The 25,221-nt window shown below is 42.8% G+C and overlaps 1 protein-coding gene across 1 annotated transcript in view; it reads right to left on the reverse strand.

The window, feature by feature from the left end:
* The window catches only part of LOC147013205 (serum albumin SDS-1-like), a 75,160-nt gene that overhangs the window by 26,088 nt on the left and 23,851 nt on the right, over positions 1-25,221 (reverse strand). The window contains exons 10-15 of the mRNA XM_085854843.1: positions 21,837-21,934; positions 13,379-13,508; positions 11,398-11,606; positions 8,976-9,438; positions 6,667-6,764; positions 4,434-4,614 (exon numbers count right to left, since the gene is read on the reverse strand). Of these exons, the coding sequence (XP_085710969.1) occupies positions 4,434-4,614; positions 6,667-6,764; positions 8,976-9,438; positions 11,398-11,606; positions 13,379-13,508; positions 21,837-21,934 (1,179 nt within the window). The remainder of the gene's footprint in view (positions 1-4,433; positions 4,615-6,666; positions 6,765-8,975; positions 9,439-11,397; positions 11,607-13,378; positions 13,509-21,836; positions 21,935-25,221) is intronic.

Genomic DNA, 25,221 nt, shown 5'->3' on the forward strand with positions numbered 1-25,221 from the left:
TGATGGATGCCATGCCAAAGGAGTTGCTATCGCTGTTTCCAATAAGCTGACTCCAGTGATAATTGAGGTAACATCGGCCAATGACCGTATTATAAGACTGAGGGTTCGTCACTCCTTGGGTGTCATTTCTCTGGTCTCTGCATATGTTCTGAATGAGGCGAGTGATCTCACGGTGAAGGACGGATTATATGCCACGCTCAAGTCTGTGGTTGATCAGTGCCCCAGGCGCGATGATTTCAATGCATCCAATGGAAGTGATAGGGATGAATATGAGACATGTGTTGGTCCCCGTGGGTCTCGACCTGTGAAACAGAATAGCTCTAAGTTCCTTGACTTTACAAAAAGTCATGGACTTCGGGTGGTTGGTTCTTGGTTTCAGCGCCAACAGGCTCATCGCTGGACTTGGAATTCCAACGCTGGTGGTGTGGCAAAGGAGATTGACCATGTACTCGTTGATGGTCGCTGGAGGATGATCCAGAACTGCAGGGTCTACCAGAATGCTCAGTTCCTCAATACCGACCACAGTGTTATTGCAGCAACTCTGAAGTTGCAGCTTAAATCTGGGAGAATGGTACCATCCCAGCCTCAGCTGGTGTTAGCAAGCTCAAGGATGAGAGGGTAGCTGAGGAGTTTGCGAGCAGGCCGAGTGGGGATTTGGGAGGTCTGGATGCTTCAAGGAATCTTGAAGAGTTGTGGAGTGCCTTCAAGACCACCATCCTTGATGTTGCTGGTGGATGTATTTGAACTCACCGCAAGGCAAAGAAGAATTTTGTCTCTCAAGGGACACTGGATACCATTGACCAAGAGTCACAGGGCCAGGCTTAATGGCAGAGTTGAGCTGTTCAGGGAGTTGAGATGTAAAACTGTGCGTGCGCTAAGAGTGGACAAGGATGCCTTTGTGCGAGGAATCTGTGAGGGGGTAGAGCATCACCTGTGGTCAAGTGATTCTTGTCCTGCTTACAAGGGAATTCGCACATTGCGTTCCTCTAAGCCTGTCCCTCAGTCAGTGTACTGCAATTGGATTGGAGGGTGGTGGGCTCTTGAAAGAGCAGTCCGAAGTGAAAGCCTGCTGGCCCAGTTACTTCGAGCACGGCTGTACCAGGCTGACCCATCAGCTCTTGAGTTGGATGTCAGGAGTGTTACTATCCTTATTGCTGACTCTCCAATCAACTGTGATCCACCTTTGTTTGTGGAAACACAGGTTGCGATGAGCCGGTTGAAACGTGGCAAAGCTCCAGGGATCTGTGGCATCCATGCTGAACTTCTCAAGGCTGGTGCAAATGCTGTACTCTTGTCGTTGCATGCAGTTCTATGCTCTGCCTGGAGCACAGGCATCATCCCAACTGACTAGAAGAGGGACCTTGTTGTCCCTCTCTGGAAAGGGAAGGGTGAATGCCAGGACTGCAACAACTACCGAGGGGTGACGCTGCTCTCAGTGCCTGCCAAGGTTTTTGCTCAGATAAATCTTGATAGGGTTCGCTACCATCTGCTTGAGCACCAGCGTCTAGAGCAGTCAGGCTTTCACCAGAGGTCAACAATTGACCGTATCCTTGCTCTTCGGGTCCTCACCGAATGCAGACAAGAGTTTTGGCAGGGGCTGCTTGCAGCCTATGTTTATCTCTGTAAATCGTTTGATTCAGTGAATCGGGGTGCCCTCTGGAGGATTCTTGGTCTTTGTAGGGTGCCACCAAAACTGATCAATCTGATGTCTGAACTATACTCTTGTACTCAGAGTGCTGTGGGATATGGTGATACCATCTCCAACTTATTTTCAGTTGTTACTGGAGTTCATCAGGGGTGTGTACTGGCACCCACACTTTTCAACGTTTCTATGGATTGGATTCTGGGGAGGATGTCAGCGAGATCAAGCTGTGATGCATGGTTTGGAAATGTCAAGTTCTCTGACCTTGATTTCGCAGATGATGCAGTCAAATTTGCGGAAACTCTAGATATCCTTTTGGGGGCCCTCGAGGCATTGAATAAGGAGTCGGAGCCGCTGTGATTGCGGGTTTCCTGGGTCAAAACTAAGATCTAGGCTTTCAGTGACATCTTGGATGCTGCTCTTTTGTCTGTACCTGTTTGTGGTGAGGATGTTGAGGTCACGGAGAGATTAACTTCCCTTGGCAGTGATATTCATGTCCCTGCTGGCTGTGAGCCAGAGGTCAATAGACATCTGGATCAAGCCTGGGGAGTCATGGATTCACTGGATCTTGGGATGTTGTGCTGCCAGTACCTGTGCAGAAGGATGAAAGTCCAAGTCTTCAGGTCCTTGGTGCTTCCAGTCTTGCTCTACGTTTGAGAGACTTGGACTCTGATGAGGGATCTGAGATGAAGACTTAATTGCTTTGGTACCAGGTCTTTTTGGAGAATCCTTAGAGATCGCTGCTTGGACGTTGTGTCCAACGAGCGGTTGCTGTATGGACATGTGGCTCATTTTTCTGATGCTAATCCTGCTCACCAGATTCTCTCAGCGAGAGAGCATCATGAGTGGAGAGGCCAATGGACTAACCACGTGCCTCGTGGTTGCAGCAGGTTGATCAGCATCTCAAGGAGATAGAGATGGGCCCGGTATCTGCCTGGGGGATGGCCAGACAGAGGCCTCTGGAGTTCTAGCAGAAAGTGGACGCAGCAACGCACTACTCCGGCACATGCTCCCATACCCGACCTGACCTGACAGCAATCCTTTAAATTATATTGTTGCGAATTCGCGCCCGTCGGCGTGCGATTGGCCATGTGACTCGAATCGCCGCACGTCGCCCACCGGACGGACAATTCTGTCGTGACCCTCTCGGACTAACGCTGGGAGCTAGTCACGGGTGGGCCTTTCGGCCTCACCACGATCGTGCCAATCGGCCACCCGCGTGGGATAGGGTTGTTCGCCAAACTCCACCTGCCTAAGTACCCACGTGGATGATAAACCGGGCGATCGCACCTCGCCGCAGGTCGACTCCGGACACGGGCCGCTTAAGCGGTCCATTCCGTACTATCGGGATAACCGAGCGGTGTTATCGTCAGCCTCGACGGTTCCGACTACTTATCGGGCGTATAAAGCGTACGACGAACCCTTTACCTGAAGTAAGATGGAGATTCAACAAAGGGAAGGACGCAGTGAAATGGGGGACAAGTTCACACAAGCACTTTATTCACACAGACACGGAGCACACATATACAGCCAAACAGAATCAGAAATGCACATATATCAATTTAAAACAACAACAACAATGCAGAGCTACGACTGAATATGCGAACACACGGCAACACTTAAAACAATACTACTTGACGGACGGCGCCACCCACAGACATTTACACAAAAAGCAAAGGAAAAGGAAAAAGAAGTCGCGACTTCCCTTTTCGTGGCCGGTGAGCCCCTCTCCCACGACTGTCAGCGTGGTCGCACCTGACCCGACCTCTCTCATGGCCGGCGAACCCTCTCCGGCACTCCTCATCTGGACGCGCAGGTCCACCTCACAACCGGCGCTGCCACGTCTCCCGTCCGTGCCTTCGTGACAGGCCGCTCGCCAAGCCGCGGGCGCAGGACTCTTCACCCGATGAGACAAGCAGACAGGAAGCCTCGAAGAACCAACTCAACCCGAACCAACTCGACCAACCACTCGACCAACAACCCGACCAACAACTCGACCAACCACTCGACCAACAACTCGACCAACAACTCTCAAGGTCCGTGCTGTCCTCCTTTTGTAGCGCGGGGCTCCGCGCCGTTTTCGGCCCCGCCTCCCTTCAAGCTTCTTGGAGAAGCCTCTCGAAGGGGGGCATGACCTCTCGCTCTCCCTCCACCCCACACCGTGCGGGGGCCGGGGGAGTCAGTCTTGGCTCAGAGCCAGGGAATTATTCCCCCAAAAAGAGGCCCCCACCTTTTCTTACTTTGATGCCCGGCTCGGATCGCACTTCCCCCACCCAAGCGCGGAGAATTTCGACGGGAGAAACAGGCGGGAAAACCCCCGAGCATCGTTGTTGGTTTTTGTTTGTTCCCGGAGATCGTAACCACACAGGGCCTACTGAATGGCGAGTGGCAAAGATGTGGTAGCATAGATGATGGAGGTGGTGTGGTTGTAATGTGGTTGGCGCTGTGGTGGGGATGGCGTGGTTGTTGAGATGCTGTTTGTTTGAAATAAAAGATAGAACAGAAAAATGGCTAATTCAAAGCGTCGCAGCCCGGATGGATCACATAAATTCCCTCTATACAACGGGTTTGGGCTAACTACACATGTACTTACAGAGATATCTCACCTGAGGGCCCTTTATGGTGTAATGCAAATTTCCACAACCGTAACAATATTATATTTGAATATAGCCCTGAAACTGTGCAATTATTGAAGTGTGTGTGTGTGTGTGTGTGTGTGTGTGTGTGTGTGTGTGTGTGTGTGTGTGTGTGTGTGTGTGTGTGTGTGTGTGTTCAATATTCCTCATCTCACCTTCTTTTCATAGCAGCCTGGGAAGAGTGACGTTTCATCATGTTTTTGGTTATGCGATATCCAAGGGAAAGCCCCCCCAGGATTGCAGCAGCGCATTACCATGTGCGTGAACGTGTGGGCAAACTTTTCGACAACATCAAAGGGTAATGATGGATAATGCTGGGATAACAATACGATTTCCCTAGGAGTAACAGAAAAGTGTGTGAGTGAAAATAAAATGGGAAGGATAATTATAGGAGAGGGAGAGGAGTTGGGAAGGTGGGTAGGAGGGTTGGGGCGGCAAGAGAGCGAGCATAAAGGTTAATGAAACAGCATCGCTAAACGTGTGTCAAGATTACAAATAGAAAGCTGCAGCAACTGAGACAAAATCAATGATATAAAAATAATTTACAAAACGACCGAGGGTGGATGTAATTAAAGGATTTCAAAATAAGAAATGTTGCCCGAAGATGGACCGTGAGATGAGCACTTCCACTCTTATGATGTCTGGATAGATTGTACCAACCATTCAGGGTGATGGTTATGTGGATAGATTCATACAGAACTACCACCACTATGATGCCTTCGTACAAGTCACATCATTGTTTAAATGATTACATTGTCGGACTATGAGGGGCAGATAAAAACTTCAAGAAACAGGGTATTCGTAAGCAAAAGAGAGCCAAGGTCGTCTTCACTCATAATAAATTCATTACATCTATGTTCTTATTACTGTATATTCCATGAGCCTCATTAATCTGATATTATTTCTTGTTTCACAGTATAGTGCAGATGTTCGCCAAGTCATATAGCTATGACTCTTGCTAAAATCGAGCATTGAGGCACCATAATTTTTTATACAAAGAAGGTTCCAGCTCCGAAGAAATGCATGAACGGACTTGGTGATGTGTACGTAAAGATGCACCCTCGTGTTATGCAGTAGCCAATGGCAGGCTGACTGGAAGCATTAACGAGAGTCCCATGAAGATGATCCTGGTGTCAGGAATGCTGACAAATGCGACTGGTCCACAAACTACTTCTATGGTCGAGACATTAGTTACGTATGATCGCAGATATAAGTTGCAAAATTATCCACAGAACATGGAATTTCTCAAGGGAGCATTTTCATCACCATCCACGTTCCATGAGTCTCGATCTTATAGGAAAGAAAAAAGATTGGGCATGTCCATGGTTCCTGTCAGATTGATTCTTCAAAACCTCAGTACTCGTGATCAGCAGGAATGGCTCGTATCGTTTCAAAAGCTTCTTATATTGTTCCATGCAGATCCAGCAGACATCATTGCTCATATTTTAACTCAGGCAGATGACATATGGCTTCACCACCAAGATCCTGAAACCAAATTGGAATTGATGCAATGGAAGTAAAAGGGATCACCATCACTCAAGAAAATAACCAAACCCTCTGCCACCAAGATCAAGGCCTTGGCTCTCTGGTATGCCAAGAGACTGCTGCTGTTAGTGTAATATTAGGGGGAACAATTGCAGTGCATTATGCCAACTGCAAAAGGTCATTGAAGACAAATGACGAGGGATGTTGACCAAATGTGTGCTCCTTCTTCACAAAAACGTGGCTCCGCATAAGGCCCATGTTGTGCAGATTGCCATCCATGATTGTGGCTTGAACCATCCCCCATACAGTCCAGACCTGTACCCCTGTGAAGCAACTGAGACGCGGCTGAGGAACAATTGGAAAACTTTTATTTTGTCGGCGTGGACAATTTAAAGGACTAATGGAGACAAGGGGCTGGCAGGATAGCCAGAGGTATGCACACTCGCCTATGAGCTGTCAAGCCTGAGCTTGAATCTCAGCTAAACTATAATCCGTCATTCTGTTTTTTTGCAAGTAGGGAGATTCAACAATGTGTGCCCCTCTGATGGACATAAAACTGGGCATTCTTTCTGCCGGCATTAGTTGGACATTAAAGACCCCACAGTGTCCTTGCGAAGAATAGTGGAGCTCTATCGCCGCCACCCTGAATAAATTATAAATTTCTGCTCCAACCTCCAGGGGGTATTGCATCAATGGCACAGCTGTGTCCTCAGCAAATGACGCTACCCACAGCCTTGTGCTGCATATGAAACAATAAACGGAGCCAGGTGCATTGAGTCAGTGGATTCTGCAATGAAAATTTTGAAGGTGGTGCGTGTTGGACCTTAGTATTTGTTCCCAGAACGTTTTCAATGACCCTCATGTGCAATATTGTACAAACTGTATTATAGTTGTGGTACACACTTGTGGTGGTAGTGATTACGGCCGGATAATTTCAGTGAGTGGCAAATCCTCCTTTCCTGTCGTTCTGCCGCGTACATGAACTCAGCTGCCCTGTGTGCCTGCAATGAATGGTTCATGAAGAATGCATGGTCAACTTATGGTGCATTGAGGTTTATGCTCTAACAAATAAATCATATTCAAGTCAAATTGCAAATACTTCTGCAGTATGAGGATCCTTTGTTTTCTTGTACGACTTCGGAAAGGTAGGGATGGCGATATATAACCTGGAACATTATTATAATCAACAATACTGGCACAGTATTTAGGTTTTGGATCTTCAATACAGTGCAAAGTTGTACCTCGAAGCATTGAAGGTAAAAGTGTAATTTGACAGACAAACGAACTTGATTCCAAAGACGAAGGTAAAGAGGAACAAATGAGTGCAGGTGAGCAGAGTCTGACAAGAATTGGGTGAATGGATCAAAAAATCGTTTTGGAAGGTTTGGTTATGAATCAAAGGCTGAAAGGGGGTGCAAGACCAGGCAATATACGTGACCTTCTCTCTGATGAGAGAATAGAAGGCCCATGTGACATGTTTTGGTTTTGTGGTGTCACGCATGCATTGTTTGAATGGCAGAGTAAGGTGAGGCAAGATGCCTCTGCAGGGAAAGATGTGGCAAAATGCACCATTTACCCCAATATAATTACATAAACTCCACTGTTTTGTTCAGACCAATGAACATTTTTCATTTCAAATTGCCCACAATTATAGTCAGCCAGAGTTATCTGAATCTTTCCCCATCTGCCTTTAAAAAAAAAAAAAAAACTTGTTTCAATCATCAACTGAACTAAACAATCCTAGAAATTGTGTATGACGACATGTGTACAAATTTGTGCTGGCGTCATTGGGTTCTCACATACATTTCTGCCACTGGAAACTTGTCAATGATCATTTGTGGACAGGTGTCGCTGCCAACTTCCACATTAATTTCAGACAGACATGTTGTTTTCATAAAACTTTAACTTTGGCTTCTGCTGACATCATGTTTTTTTTGTTTTGGTAGTATATATATATATATATATATATGTATATATATATATATATATATATATATATATATATATATATATATATATATATATATATATATATATATATATATATCTGCAAATACTCTTCAATCAGAATATAAACATGTTTGTACTGACCATAAAAACAATACAAGACTCAAAACTATTGTTCCTTCATATTTTTGTGAGGATTATATCACATTGCGTACCTATATAAATGCAAGTTGCACGATTGTGTCTGAACGGGGTAAGCGTCCTAAGCACAGCACATATAATGCTGAATGATACCTCATTTAAGAATTTTTCGGTCTGGACAGTGCATGCGGAGGTTTACAAACATCAAAATTTATGCATTTTCGAGTTCGGTGTATTTCTATGACTAGGTTGTGCACATGGGCAGTGTATATGTCCAGAGTTGCTGGTTTGCACACCTACCAGATGTAAAAAAAATAATATAACTGCAAACTATTCAGTCAATTCCGTCCAATGTATAATTACCTTTCCGTCGATTTACTTCATGGAGAAACCTTAGCAGTCTTAACAGTTAGTGACTATAATGCTGTCAATGGACATGCATAGCAAACTCCATAAATATTTTACACTCTATTGGGAATTAATTCCATTACCACAGCCTGGTGGAACTAGTTTATCTGCTAGTATTACATAAATTCAAAGGGTATTTGAAGACAATGGACAGGAGCAAAATTAAAAAGTACAAAAAAAACCAAAACATCAACAATTGGGTAAATTGTGGTGTGCCGGGACATACCCTCCCTCACCTGTTTTGGCCAATGATATCAATTGCATTGCATTGGTATATCCATGATAAAAAATATTATTATTAATCAACGAAAGTATAATTTTGAACTCAAGTGTTAGCACTTCATACCAAAGGTCAAGAATGGCTACTGGTGTAGATCTCTCAATTACAATTCATCCCAGTTTGTCCAAAAAGACAATCAAATCTGGGATCCAAGTATCATGAATGAAGTGCTCAGATGGGAATGTCAAACAAGCCAACCTTTTAAATTGATTGCATCAATGTATGACCAAGCATTCAAAAGAAAATGATTTTGTAATTTGTAGTGTTTGAGGTATTGTTCAGCCTTTGAAGGGCATCTGTAAGGTAAATATCCTGTTATGACATTTTCAACATCATACATGGATGGTTCCCTCCATGAGATACTTGATATCAATGGTTATGATAAAGTCTGGAAATACAAACAGTAAGTATATGATCAAGATTTACACAAACTCACCTCCTGCACAACGCATTCATCATGTTTGATGTGGTGACCAAAAAAATCAACTTCAAAGTGAGGAAAATGTTCATGCTCATCACTTTTTCCATGTTTGTGATGGTGATCATGGTGTTCATGAGAGTGGGAATGGCTTCCGTGCTGATGATGCTCATGAGAGTGGGAATGGCTTGAGTCGTTATGATGCTCATGAGAGTGGGAATGGCTTCCGTGCTGATGATGCTCATGAGAGTGGGAATGGCTTGAGTCGTTATGATGCTCATGAGAGTCACCGTGACTGTGACTGTGCTTGCCATTGTGTCGATGGTGGGCATGGTAATGGTCAATTTGTTGTTCTTCATGGCTGTCATGGTCTTTGCGTTTGTAACAGCATTTCTTATCAATACCCACTATATCATGGGCCAAGTGAATGACCAGGTGAGCCGCCGCTCGGGGGAATCGCTTCGCTACAGTGAAGAGCACACTATGGGAATCAAGACAAAAAGTCTATAATTATAACACGAAAACAAAAACGTTTTATACTCCCAACAAGAGATAGTCCATCTTGTGTAAAGGAATAAAGTGAAGAGGTCATGGATTTTTCATTTCCTGGCCAGAGGCTTTTGCAAATGTTCAATGTTTAATTTCAATCCAGAGCTGACAGGATAGCCTAGAGGGATGCACACACCTCTGTGTCGAGCCTGAATATCGACTATCTGTCTGACTATAAACTTTCATCCTGGTATGATACATATGTAAGTTGCGCCATCAATGTCTGTGGCATGCATTGGATTAACGTTAAACTGGGTGTGCCATCTGCTAATTTTAGATTATGGATGTTAAAGATCCACGGTCTTTTTTGTGAAGAAATGGTTTATCGTTGGTGGGGCGCGAAATTTGGTCACAGGAAATTTGGTCACGGGAAACTTGGTTACGATAAAACGGTCACAAGGTAATTTGGTCACGGTAATTCGGTCACAAGGTAATTTGGTCACGGTATTATTATTATTATTATTATTATTATTATTAATTATTCACCGCATTTAATGCCAGTAAGGCGCAAGAGCAGTAATAAACATTTTCATTTCATGGCCGGCGAATCTTGTTGGCATAATGACGTATTGACCAAGTTTACTGACGACTATAATGGAATCGATTCTGTCTCTCTCAACTTTTAAATTCCGATGCCATTATAGTAGTCAGTAAACTTGGTCAATACGTCATTATGCCAACAAGATTCGCCGGCCATGAAATGGAAATGTTTATTACTGCTCTTGGGCCTTACTGGCCTTAAATGCAGTGAATAATAAATAATAATAATACCGTGACCAAATTACCTTGTGACCAAATTACCTTGACCAAATTACCTCGTGACCGAATTACTGTGACCAAATTACCTTGTGACCGTTTTACCGTGACCAAGTTTCCCGTGACCAAATTTCCTGCGACCAAATTACCTACATTCATCGTTGGGAGCCGAGCCAAATAAAAAATTCCTGCTATAACCCACAAGGGAGCACTACATCAGTGGCACATCCACATTCCCAGCAAATTATGCAAACTGGCAGCCATGTGCTGCATAAAAAATGATGATAAACTACAAGTCTTCTCAAATTACCACCACAAAACCTCCAAGAAAAGGCATTGGACCAATCACTGGCTTAATCCACATGCTCAATAACTTGATGCCATAAATCAAAAAATTTCCCCATAGTTGTCCTAAACTTGACGTGTGACGAATAAAACCCCAAGTGAATTTTCTACAGGAGAAATGAAATTTCAGGTCATGTTTTCAACAAGAAAAAGATGTCATGCAGAGCATGATACTTGTAAAATCCAGCCCCCTCTCCAAAGGTTGCCATGGAGACATCAAATTGTCCATTTCATTAAGATTCAGTGACAATCTTAATGCTCAGGTCAATCAGATAAAAATTGATTATTTTTCAGATTGAAATTGATGATTTTAGAAGTTTGACCTTGAGTTGACCTTTGACCATTTGACCTCAAATAGTAGGTTTCTAAATTCAGTGATGCACTATGCAATTGCTGCTTAATTTTCAGGTTAACCAGATTAATATTGACGATTTTTTAGATGAAATTTGATTATTTTAGAAGTTTTAGCTTGAGTTGACCTTTGTCCTTTGGATCTCAAAAATAGTTGGTTTCCAAATTAAGTGAAAATATGCAAATCTTGTTTAAATTTCAAGTCAATCAGATGAAAAATGACAGTTTTAGAAATTTGACCTCAAGATGACCTTTGACCTCAAAATCAATATGCTTCTCAATTGAGACTACCTCTACAACTTAGTAAAGTTTCATGATGATCGGTTTAGAAGTGTGACCTGTAGGCCTTTCGGGTTTCAGACAAACAGACAAAAGAACAAAATCGACAGACCAATATACTTGATAATCTAAGATTTTGCAAGAAATAAAATAAACGTACACATTTTCAAGTTCTTGATGGTTTGCCTTGTCTGGATATAGGCATAATAGGTACAGAGTAGGATTGGGAATGAAAACACCCATCTCACGATGAGGTCTCAGCTTGTCGAAGCACGGCAGGCGGCCCTGGCCAGCGATTAGACAGCAACGGTGAGCATCAGGAGCGAGCTCTGATGCGTGTTTGCAGATAACATCCAAGACAAGATGCAGCTGAGAAAGAGAGAGAGAGAGAGAGAAGAAAAAACGATGAAACATTTCTTCCCTCCTTTCATAAAACTCTCGACTGTACTACCCTCCAGTGGCGACCTTAGTCATTTGGCGGCCCCATGAAAACACAATAGCGGCCCCCTGTGGTCATACTAAATATGCAATTTGGTGTCTGTCTGTCTCTGCATGTCTGTGGCTGATGCATTAGGTAGTAAATTATTCAATCTCAAGTCTCAACCAAACTTTGCAGGGAGACAATTATAATTGTGTCATTAGATAAAGATTGGAGCTACTTTCAGCCCCCACCCTTCCACCCTATCCCCCCTAGGTTCAGAAGATGGAGCCAACATAAATTCTCTACCACTTGTGTCATGAAAATGAATTTGATTTGGGGAGGTTTTCAATCGTTTTCACCTTTTGTTGAGCCATCTTTCACTTTTCAGTATGTGGAGGTAATAATGACGGGTTGTTTTGTTGATCGTACAATGATGAATCGAGCATTGAGGACAAGCATTGTGACTTGTACGAATACAAATCTATTGCATGGATTTGCTCAACAATATCGATCTGTATTGACATGAGCCATTCTTCAAAATTTATTGTCAATCGTGTTGCTGTTGCATTTGTTTACATTAAACAGAGTTGTTATTTCACTTAATTTGCTTTCTCTTCTCACCACACAAACAAAAATTTTGTAATAACCGTGTTTAGTTGAATAACAGGGGAACCCCTCCCACTCCCATTCATCACGTGACATGTTTAGTCTCACCCCAAAGGGTATACGAGACTATTGCAATGCCGTGTGTGTGTGTGTGTGTGTGTGTGTGTGTGTGTGTGTGTGTGTGTGTGTGTGTGTGTGTGTGTGTGTGTGTGTGTGTGTGTGTGTGTGTGTGTGCGTCCACATCCATATATTTTCGCTTTAAAATTGGTTTTCTATGCAGCAGCTTGTACGATTGATGCAAAACTTTAAACATAGGAGGGTCTCCCCATGGAGGATATTTTATTGCTTTCATTTCATGCACTACTATTATTTGAAGCACTACTATTTATAGTACTATTGCATAGTGCACTACTATTGAAGAATCAGAGCCAATGACTCTGATGTCATAAGTCACATGGTTATGGCAGCCATATTGGATTAAAGGGAAATAATTGGACATTATTTACTCTGAAACTACTCGGCGGACAAAAAATGAAACTTGGAAAAAGTCATCAAGTCCCCCGTGGGGTATACAGGGTGACAACGATGATGGCATCGGAGAAGTGGTACTCCAACCACAATTGGTTGAATTGAAATTCTTATCCGAAAAATCTGAAACGACACACTCTATATCCGATCTCCGACTTGATGTGAATGAAGAATTAAATTTATGATGCTAATAACCCATGCCAAGAAACTATGTGACATAATAGGGTGCGTGGATGATACGGGTATATGGGCCATAATAGTAGCGTGTTCAATTAACAATGACATTTTTTGTTCAGAATGAATGTGTGAGGTGAGACTATACACACTCTAAGAGTGCCGTTCTCGGTTTCCTTCAGTTGAAGTGCTCCTTTTGCATTTGTGTTCAACACCACTCACAAGTTGATGTGTCATGTCATCAAAGTGAACCCCCCCCCAATCATCACCACCACAACCACTCGGGGGGGGGATCTCAAAAGATTGTGTACCACGGTCAGTCGTGTGGGGGCCCCTGTTGCCTCGGGGCCCAATACAATTGCATGCATTTCATGGCCCCAACACCAACACTGCCACTCTCTTTCCCTTTTACCTCATCATGCAGACAAGCAGCATGATGCCTTTGGCAACATTTCTCAGCCTTGTGAGCAACCTCTTCTGCAATCTTCATCGCTACTTCCTGTTTGATCGATGGAACTTCCTGAGAAACCCGAACGAACGCCCTGTAAATGGGGAAAAAAAAATTGCACTTGATGTTGTAGAAAACCACTTTAGCAGTTTATGTTGTGGAAAACCAATTAAGCGGTTTGTGTTGTGGAAAACCGATTAGTGTGGTTTGTGTTGTAACACAACAATTTAGTAGCTTGTGTTGTAGAAAATGGTTTGTGTTATAGAAAACAAATTCAGCGATTTATCCAAGGAAATACAAGGAAATCAGACACAGGTGGAGGCCATTCGGCCCATCATGCCTGTGCGACATGAACACCACACTAATTAATCAACACAAGATCCAAAGAAGAAAATGCAAACTTTATTAATTTTTTTTATCGTGTTTTTGTGGGTTATTAAAAATATATATTTACTTATTTATTTTAAGTTTTTGTATATATGTTTTTTTTGTATTTTTTTTCTTCTCCTCAGGGAAGGGAGCATGAGCTTAGTTAAAAACACACATCTTACACACAACCCCCCTTGACGAGACCCCCACCAACAGCACTCTGCACACATGCACACATGCACACATGCACACAATCACCCATCAATGCTCAAACTACCTAAAAGTCCTGTCAACATCCCCATACCCCTCTATCTCCATAACTTCCAGGTATCTATCTAATTCCAATTTATACGTATCCACTGTTTCTGCTGTCACAACCTTTCCAGGGAGGCCATTCCATGCATTAACTACTCTCTGAGTTAAAGTCCCCTGCCTTGCTACCGTCTTATAACTCTCCTCTTCTTTACTCTCAGGCTGTGGTCCCTGGTCCTATCACTGTCTACTCTGCTGAATAATTAATCTGCACTTATTTTATTTGCACCTTTCATTATCTTAAACATCTCTATCGTATCGCCTCGTAATCACCTCATTTCTCATGGAAAAGCCCAGTCTCCTTCAGCCGCTCCTCATAGCTGAACCGCCAAGTCCAGCTCAGCCTGGAATCAATCTCATAGCTCTGCGCTGAACCCTCTCTATGGCATCTATGTCCTTCCTGAGTTGTGGTGACCAAAACTGCAAACAATATTCCAGTTGTGGCCCTCACTAAATTACTGTACAATGTGAACACCACCTCTTTTGATTCATAAATGATCCCCTCCGAATACAACCTAAAACCCCATTTACTTTATCTATACCCATCCCCGACACCTTACACTTGCTCAAATTAAATTCCATCTGCCAATCTTTTGCCCAATCCAGACAAGTATCAATACTTTCCTGAATCTGTTCACCACCCCCTTTGCTATCCACCTTATCTCCAAGCTTTGTGTCATCTGCAAATTTCGAAAGCCTACTCTTTACCCCACTATCCAAATCATTCATGTAAATAATCAATAGTAATTGATTGAGTACTGATCCCTGAGGTACTCCACTACTTACATCCTCCCAGCAAGACATCCTCCCACTCACAGCCACTCTTTGCTTCATATCACTAAGCCAGTTTGCAATCCAATTAGCTACCTGACCAGTCACTCCACAAGCCCACAATTTGGCTAACAACCTCTGATGTGGTACCTTATCAAATGCCTTCTTAAAGTCAAGATATACGATGTCCACTGCCTTTCCCTTATCCACCCAATGAGACACTGCTTCAGAGAACTCTAAAATATTTGTTAGACAGGAACTACCTTTGGTAAACACATGCTGACTACCTTTAAATAGTTTGTATTTGTTTAAATGGTTCCTCATCTGGTCCTTAATTAATGTCTCCAACACCATCCCCACAACTGATCAAACTAACAGGTCTTCTCTGGGTCCTTTCTTAAATAATGGTGTTACATTTGCTACCCTCCAATCCTCCGGTACCTGTCCTGACTCCAATGAGCTTTTGAAAATATCCGTTAACATCTCGCTTACCTGCTCAGCCACCTCCATCAATACTCTTCTTCTTCTTCTTTCTTCTTCTTCTTCTTCTTTCGGCTGCTCCCGTTAGGGGTCGCCACAGCGGTTCATCCGTATGATCCGCATAGTGATTTGGCACATGTTTTACGCCGGATGCCCTTCCTGATGCAACCCTGGTCGCCTCTTACGACACAGGGATATGGTACACCTCTTTTAACCGGAGTATACACCGGCCCAGTACACTGGTACTCATTTTGCCGACCTCAGAAGGATGACAGGCTGAGTCAACCCCCTGGTGTATTAATTCAGTGGCCCAACGGGGCTTGAATTCAGGACCTTTTGGATCCCAAGCAACTGCCCTAACCACTGCACCAACACCAGGCTCCACCTCCATCAATACTCTCGGGTGCATATTATCTAGACCCGGAGCCTTATCTACTCTTAGATTTCCTAGCTGTTCCTTTACTTTCTCCACGCCAATCTCGATCTTCTGTAAAAGCCCTTCCTCACCACCTTGATAAATACTCTCAGCTATTGGCAATTCTCCTGACTGCTCTTGTGTAAAAGTTAAAGCAAAATACCTGTTTAATAAGCCTGCCATCTCACTTTCATCACTAACCACTCTCCCGGTGCCATTCGTCAATGGGCCCACACTGGTCCTAACCTGTTCTTTTCCCCTGATATACTTAAATAATGCTTTGCTATTATGTTTAATAATCTTAGCTCTGTCCTTCTCATACTCTCTTTTGGCTGACTGAGTTATTTCATCAACTTGTTAGCGTTCCTTATCTAACAACTCAATCACCCTGGTATCTTTCTGCTTCTAATTTGAAACCTCATTGGAATGTACTTCCTCTGCACTCTACACATTTTCTCCTTGATGGTTTCCCATTTTTCTGATGCTGATTGTCTTGTTGTTAGCTTCTCCCAATCTACATCACCCAACTCTCTGCTCATACCTTCAAGAATTGCCTTCCTGAAATCGAATAGCCTTACTCTACTATCCTGAACTCCAACCCTTAGCAGAGTCTTTACACACACATGGTCCAGTCACTTGCTCCTAAATGCTCCCCTACTTCCACCTTTTCCATAAAACTGGGATCGTTACTTAAAAGGAGGGCTAACACTGCACTCCCCCTCGTGGGCTTATCCACAAACTGGGATAAAAAGCAATCCTCATCCACTCTGCCCTTTCCGTGTTCCTGGACCCAATCTATCCCTGGCAAGTTAAAAATCCCCCACAATCAATACTCTTCCCTTACCAAATGCCCTTTTGAATTGTTTATGTGCTCCTCCTTCCTCCTCTTCCTTCACACCCGGAGCCCTATAAAAGCATCCTATCAGTATCTTACTGTATTTGCAATCTCTAATCTCAACCCATACAAAATCCTCTACATTAATTCCCTCCTTAATGTCACCCCCTTTCTCTTGATGCAATGCTGTCCTTTTCCAAGATTGCTGCACCTCCTCCTATTCTCTTCTTCCTATCACACCGATACACCTTGTAGCCTTCTAATCCTGTCCTCCAGTTACTCTCCTCCTTCAACCATGTCTCACTCAGTGCAACTATAGCATACTCCTCGCTATCCACTTTGGCTTCAACCTCTTGCATCTTATTATTTAAACTTCTGGCATTGGTATAGAATGAGTTTAACTTTTCCGTTCCTGAAATTCTATTTTCTTGTTTGTGTTATAGAAAACCAATTTGGCAGTTTGTGTTGTAGAAAACCAATTTGTTGGTTTGTGTTGTAGAAACCCAATTTAGCGGTTTGTGTTGTAGAAAACCAATTTGGTGGTTTGTGTTGTGGGAACCCAATTTAGCGGTTTGTGTTGTAGAAAACCAATTTGGTGGTTTGTGTTGTAGAAAGCCAATTTGGTGGTTTGTGTTGTAGAAAACCAATTTGTCCGTTTGTGTTGTAGAAAACCAATTTGTCCGTTTGTGTTGTAGAAAACCAATTTGGTGGTTTGTGTTGTAGAAAACCATTTTCGCAGTTTGTGTTGTAGAAAACCAATTTGGTGGTTTGTGTTATAGAAAACCATTTTGGCGGTTTGTGTTGTGGAAACCCAATTTGTCTGTTTGTGTTGTGGAAACCCAATTTGTCTGTTTGTGTTGTAGAAAGCCAATTTGGTGGTTTGTGTTGTAGAAAACCATTTTGGTGGTTGTTGTTGTGGAAACCCAATTTGTTGGTTTGTGTTGTGGAAAGCCAATTTGGTGGTTTGTGTTGTCGAAAACCATTTTGGCGGTTTGTGTTGTGGAAACCCAATTTATGATTAGTGTTGTAGATATACATATTTGCAGCTCATCATAAAAAACAAAATTTATTGTTTGTGTTGTCAAAAAGTAAATTTGCGGTTCGTGTTGTAGGACGAAAAGTGAAGTTTACGTTTGTGGTGATTGAATTTCACGTGTAGCGACATAACTTGGAATTCAAAAAACAAGTTGTATTTCTATATCGAAGCATCATTTGAATGAATATTGTTACGGTTGTGGCGGTAGATGGAGGAATTTCAAAGGAAAGTTAGGATTGTATCGTGTTGCTTAGTCTGTGGACATGTAGGAGACATCTCGATGTAAACCAAGTAGGGAAACTGTGAGCTTAAGTGTTACTTGCCACCACACAAGGGGTGGTGCTGTGTTAATTAGATAGGGATTAAAGCCAATTTCCCCCAGTATGTAATTGCCCCCTGTGACCTTTTCCTACATTTTTGCATTTACAAGCCAGCCATAAAATTACGTTTCTATAACAACAACAACCACAACAACAACAACAACAACAACCATAATAACAATGCTGCACATCCAAACAGGCAAGAAGCCCCATCTTCCTGGCTTCATAGCAGCAAGTCACACCCCCGGAGTAGATGATTAATGGGCGTGACAACAAAGGACACAGTAGTTGTGAGAGGAGCGTGGCCGAGACGGAGGATCTCGTTTTTGCTCTCCTCTCAGCATGACGAAATGGCTGCGCGATTCTTGTATTCCTGCTGATGAATTTGCAGCATGCTGGGGGCAAGACGCTAGTCATTGACTGTTCAGCTGAGTCGCGAAGTTGTACAATGATGAGAAAGAGAGGAAGAGGAGTGCACCTCTCAGCGGACTCATCATTATCCCGTTGTGTGTTCAAGATGATAGGTGAACGAACATTGTGAGCAATCCTGTTGAAAGAGAGGAACATTCGGCATATTCGTTCACGAGAAGGACCAACAGCGGTTGGTGAGTCCTGATGTTAAATTCCGCCTCACAAATTACGTCATGTACGCATCCCGCACAGAGAGGCTTGGCGCCATTTTGGGCGCATCTTCCCACGCAGGATGAAGTGGCTCAACCCCAACGTTCATAAAAGACCATCTCTAGGCAAAGCTAAGTGCCAGAATAAAGGGAGGATTTTCTTTTATTTTGTTTTCCCCTTGTCTGTATTAAAGTCTATATGTAGAGGCGCCTCGACTTTAAGCTTTAATTGACCTCATGTTTTATTATTACATTTTGAATTATTACCCTTGTAAATATTTGATCTATTTTCATTAAATCCCCGTGTTTATTTTATGTTGCTGGTGTCCATGTATCCGTTGTGGGTTCGAGTATAAAACCCTTGTGCTGTGCTTCCATCTGCTCCATCCGTGCCACAATTCCCTTCCCCCACATGCCATAATCTCCAAGGATCACGTATTTGCCTCTAAGGAAAAGCGCTTGGCGAACCAACCTGGTTGGTGTTAACCGCCCGTCCACCACATTTGGGTTGGAGGAAATATTCTAACCGCCAGGGCTGCGACAATATAATAGAATTGCCATCTATTCCACTAATAGTTCAAACTAGATTCTCTCCATACATCGACTGCCTACTCCTTATTTTTATGTTACTCGTATTAAAATTGTCGTGGTGCTGATGTCCAAGGTTAATCCCCCGACCCAAATTGTAGTGATGGGCAGTTAACACCACTAGCCCGGACTGCCGAGCGGTCTTTTCCTTATGAGGAGGTGGACATGTTGAACCTCGGAGATTAATGCGCGCGTGTGGGAAATGGGCGCAATGGCAAAGGGACAGAGGAGCACAGCACGGAGGGGTTTATACTCGAACCCCATGACAAATACACGGATACAGATACTTAAAATGAACACATTTAATGAAAAATAGACAAATATTTACAAGGGACAATAATGAAAAGGTAATGATAATAACGTGAAGTAAATAAAGGTCTAAGTCAAGGTTCCTCTACACATGGACCCAAATACAGACAAAGGGAAGCAAAATAAAAAGAAAACCCTTCCTTTACTCTTATACTTAGCTTGGGCCAGAGCAGGTCTTTGTGGAACTTGGAATCGAGGCGCGTGCAGATGCACGCAAAATGGTGCTAAGTTGCTTCTCTCGCAGCAGGACAAATGTATGCCAGGTAATCCGTGAGTGGCACTCAACACCAAGACTCAGAGACTCAGTGCAGCTGCTTCATGCGTCGATTGTCCTCAACGACCCGCTATTTGACATACATGAGGCTCGGGGACCGTTCCTCACGACTCAACCAGGAACCAAGGCCAGCGTCTTGCTTCACCACGTGAGCCAAATCGCCTCAACACGAACACATGAATCGTGCCGTCCTCTTCGTGCATCAAAGGAAAGCCAGCCGTAGAGCCCCGTTTTTGCAGGCCATCTCCGAACTACGTTCTTTCTCGACCGCTTGCGTCCTTCACTCCGCACCCAACCTCTCTTCCGAAATCAACTTTGCCTCATGCGTGCGCTCTTCCTGAACTCCACTCTCCTCTTCGACATCACACCTAACCACCGTTTCCCCCTCCGGGGTGTGGTTTGCTCGCACGAAACCCATGAAGGCGGGACCTCTGCCCGCTCTGCACACCTGGCTAGCCTCTGACGTCACGCCCATCAATCATCAGCCTCGGGGGCGTGACTTCACCCGCCTCACCCTTTGACGCGGGATTTCTGCCTGCTCGGCATTTTTGGCTCACTTGTAAATGTAAAAAACGTAGGAGTAGGTTGCAGGGGGTAATCACATACTGAAGAAGCTTATTCTGAAACCCGAGCTAATTCACATGACACCACCCCCCATGTGGTGACACGTAACACTTAAGCTCAGAGTTCCCCTAATTAATTACATTGAGATGTCTCCTACATGTGCATGGACCAAACAACTCTATTCAATCTTAAATTCCCAATTAATTCCTCCATCTATCCCCACAACCATAACAATATTTACTGCAAGGAACAAAAATAAAATAATCCCCTCATGTCTTAAGTCGCACTTTGCTCTTGATGCTTTATTCCTAAGGGTATGGCTTTGCTGCTTACACATTGCCCCATCCCCTGTCATCAGGGAAGGGGTTTGTAATTTTTCAAGGTAAGGGCACAATGACACATGCATTGTGAAAAAAACCCCATTTTTTTGAAATGTGTTTCAGAATGTTTCACGTCCACCAGTGAATATTATCAGGCAGGATAGCCAGTTTTAATCCCCTCCAAAGGATGGAGTGCCCATTAATGCAGTAAACCACCTGTGAAAGTACCAAGATGACAATTTATTGTCAGGCCAGGAACGTAACCCATGTTGGACATCTTAAATTTGAGCACACTCTCTGAGCGAGCAAGTCAACCCAAAAGGAATGGTGAGAAGCAATAAGTACCATGCAATTTTTAACTGTTAGAGTGCTGAATTTTTCCAGTATACAATTGGAAAATATGGTATTATTTCAGACAAACGAAATAAAACAGCAGTGTTGCTTATAAGGCAGGAGGCAAACAGAAGAACAAACCATCCATACTCTGTGCAAAGTATTGGTGCTACCTAAGCAATCTCCTTGGCTATTGGGCACAATCTTGGACAGGTCACCACTCCAACACAGGATACCAGCAAGCCGGCAATCATTTTGCCAACCTTAGAAGGATGCCAGGCAGAATCAACCCCACCTGGTATTAATTCAACAACTAAGTGAGATTTGAACTCAGGATGCTCATATCCCAAGCCCACCACCTAACCATTAAGCCAACACCAGGCATAAGAACAAACCCATAAATAAGAACAAAGACGCAGGCCACGATTATGGCAAACCACATTCCCGTGAGGACATCCATATCCATGGCCAACAGTACTCAAACAGTTAATATGCAAAACTTGGCAGTCATTAAGTTTGTCACTCCTTGGCAACCACGCTGCCATTATTGTGAATGCCTCAAAGTTGCCGAATGTCCACACCTATTGTGTAGCATTCTTGCCTGACCATGTTCATTGATTGTGCAGTGATACACGTCACAGTTGTACTGTATAACAATTTTTCATTATTCAGAACAAGTGTGAGGCATTGAACGGGCTTTTGCTTTCACCTCCAGAGGCACATTGGGGTATTTTGGTCCACTCTTTCAGCTGCAATGTGTTAAGTCAAGCATCAGTTTGTTTGGGGGTAATTTTCTTTCTCATCCCTATGTTGTTTGTACTTCTTGATTGAGTTGTTTTCTTAGCGATGCTAATGTCAAATCTTCATATGTCTTACCTTTGTGTGATTACTTTTTCTCCCATTGTTCTGAATCTCCGGCAGAAAATTCTCCCAATAGCCTTTGCTCGCTCTTCTTCTGCACGGAACCGAATGAGCTATGGAACATGACCACAACAATAGAAAGTGAGCACCAATTTACATCAAAACAGCAACTTTATTAGTTATCAACATGTACAATCTATGAAATTTCTTTTTACAACGAAATTCATATGATGCAATGAAAATCGTTTATTTTCTCGTGTCACTGGAAGAGATAAACTTTTAAGTTGACATATTGTACACTCTGGATGGGGAGGATAACTTAAAGGTATCACACTTACCTATAAGCTTTCCATCTTGGAAAAGATGTTGATGATGTTTTTCTCAATTAGACGATAAATTGTCGGATAGGTGTTTTGAGGTCAGGGCGTTGTATCAAAAAGTGTCGTCTCTCAAATAGGACATTAACCTGGAGACCTCTCTATTCGCATTGATTACTGTTGGATGATGTATGTATGATGATGTATGATCCTGTATGTAGATCCTGCGTTATGATCCTGCCTTACATGACTTTTTGTGCCAAGTAAGACTTACAGGACGGTAGTTTTCAGCAAGTTTTTTTTACTCCCTTTCTTATGGATTGGGGTTACATTTGTCATCCTCCAATCATCAGGTAAAACTCCCTCATTCAATGATTTCTGGAATATCAGTCTCAGTGGTCCTGCGCTGATGCTAGTTATTTCTGTGAGACATTGAGGATGTAAGCAATCTGGTCCTGCTGACTTGCTTACATTTTGATTCAGAAACTTCTTTCTTACTTCCTCCTCATTAATGTTGACATGTACCAACTAACAATGCAGTCCAATGTAGCATCGTTCCAGTTTTGGCCCATTTACTAAATTATCCTCTGTGAAAACACTACTAAAATAGTCGTTTTGTGTGTTTGCCGTTTCTCTGTCATCCTCTGTAACTTTTCCATCAGGTTGTATAAAATCACCCACCCCAATCCTCGTTTTGAGTTTGCTGTTTACATATTTCCAAAATCCTTTTGGGTTTGTACTTATGATTTCAGCTAAACTCTCCTCAAAGTCTTTACAGTTTTGCTGTGTCATCTGGCAGAATTTATTTCTCTCCTTGACATATTTGTCATAATCAAAGTCACTCTCGGTCTCATTGTACTTTCTCCAAGCCTTCCCTTTCTTACAAGGTTGAGTCGTTGTTTCATGGGTGATGTATGGCTGTTTGCGTTCTGTTCCGAGTCGGTACACTTTTAGGAATACATTTGTCTTTCATTACCTCCATTTTATCCCGAAGGAAGCACCTTACCTCTTCACAGTTTAACTCTGCTAGCTCCACATCCCATTTTACCTCCATAAGTTTCTGGTTCAGCTGCTCATAATCCCCTTTATTCAACTTCAATCTAGGTTCATATGTGGGATCGTTTTCCACAATGCACAAACAGAGCACCACACTAATGCAGTAATGGAATATTGGAAGTGTGTTTTGGATCATTATCTTGTTGGAAAATGAATCCTTTTCCAAACGAATGATTTTGATGAGGGACTGCATGGTGCCGCAGTATCTGCTTGTATTCTCTTTTGTGAGCATTCCATTAATTTGAACAAGCTGTCTGACACCGAAAGCTGAGATACAACCCCAGACAGTCACAAAGCCTCCCCCGTGTTTAACAGAAGGCTGCAAACATTGCATGTCATAAAGTTCTCAAAGTCTTCGGCACACAAACTGGCATCTCTTCGATCCACAACATTCAAACTTCAATTCATCAGACCACAGTACTCTACTCCATTGTTCAGATGTTTTAATAACATGTTGGTGAGTTGTTTTGAATTACGAGGCAGTGAGGTGTTTTTAAAAATGTGGTGGGTACGTGGCGGTGAGGGTTTTTTAAAATGTGGCGGTGAGGAGTTTTTAATAACGTGGTGGAGAGGCGTTTTTAATAACATGCTAGAAAGGGGTTTTTAATAACGTGGGAGTGAGGCGCTTTTAATAACGTGGTGAAAAGGCGTTTTTAATAACGTGTCAGTGAGGGGTTTTTAATAACGTGGTGGAGAGGAGTTTTTAATAACGTGTCAGTGAGGCGTTTTTAATAAAGTGGTGGAAAGGCATTTTTAACAACGTGGTGGGGAGGCGTTTTAAATAATGTGTCAGTGAGGTGTTTAATAACGTGGTGGGAAGGCATTTTTAATAACGTGGGGGTCAGCCATTTTTAATAACGTGGTGGAAAGGCGTTTTTAATAACGTGGTGGAAAGGCGTTTTTAATAATGTGTCAGTGAGGTGTATAATAACATGGTGGGAAGGCATTTTTAATAATGTGGGGGTCAGCCATTTTTAATAACGTGGTGGAAAGGTGTTTTTAATAATGTGTCAGCGAGGTGTTTTTAATAACGTGGTAGAGGAGTTTTTAATGACATGGTGGAGAGGCGTTTTAACAACGTGGTGGAAAGGCATTTTTAATAACGTGGCAGGGAGGAATTTTTAATAAAGTGGTGGCAAGGCATTTTTAATAACGTGTCAGTGAGGAGTATTTAATAACGCAGTGGAAAGGCGTTTTTAATAACGTGTCAGTGAGGAATGTTTAATAACGTGGTGGAAAGGCGTTTTTAATAACGTGTCAGTGAGGTGTTTTTAATAACGTGGTAGAGGAGTTTTTAATAACATGGTGGAGAGGCGTTTTTAATAATGCATCAGTGAGGAATTTTTAATAACGTGGTGGAGAGGCGTGTTTAATAACGTTTCAATGAGGAATTTTTAATAACATGTCAGTGAGGGGTTTTTCATTATGTATCAGTGAGGCGTTTTTAATAACGTGCTTAAGAGGAATTTGTAATAAGGTGTCAGTGAGGAATTTTTAATAACGTGGTGGAGAGGCGTTTTTAATAATGTGGTAGAGAGGCGTTTTTAATAATGTGGTGGAGAGGCGTTTTTAATAATGTGGTGGAGAGGCGTTTTTAATAACGTGGTGGAGAGGCGTTTTTAATAACGTGTCAGTGAGGTGTTTTTAATAACGTGGTGGAGAGAAATTTTTAATAACGTGTCAGTGAGGTGTTTTTAATAACGTGGTGGAGAGGAATTTTTAATAAAGTGTCAGTGAGGGGTTTTTAATAACGTGGTGGAGAGGTGTTTTTCATAACGTGTCAGTGAGGCGTTTTAATAACGTGGTGGAGGAGTTTTTAATAACGTGTCAGTGAGGAGTTTTTAATAATGTGGTGGAGAGTTGTTTTTAATGACGTTTCAGTGAGGCATTTTAATAACATGGTGGAGAGGTGTTTTTAATAATGTGTCAGTGAGGGGTTTTTAATAACGTGGTGGAAAGGAGTTTTTAATAATGTGGTAGAGAGGCGTTTTTAATAATGTGGTGGAGAGGTGTTTTTAATAAGGTGA

The sequence above is a fragment of the Eptatretus burgeri genome, chromosome 14 (genome assembly GCF_056783735.1).
Source record: "Eptatretus burgeri isolate ZD-2024b chromosome 14, Ebu_testis_v1, whole genome shotgun sequence".
NCBI classification, from domain to species: Eukaryota; Metazoa; Chordata; class Myxini; order Myxiniformes; family Myxinidae; genus Eptatretus; species Eptatretus burgeri.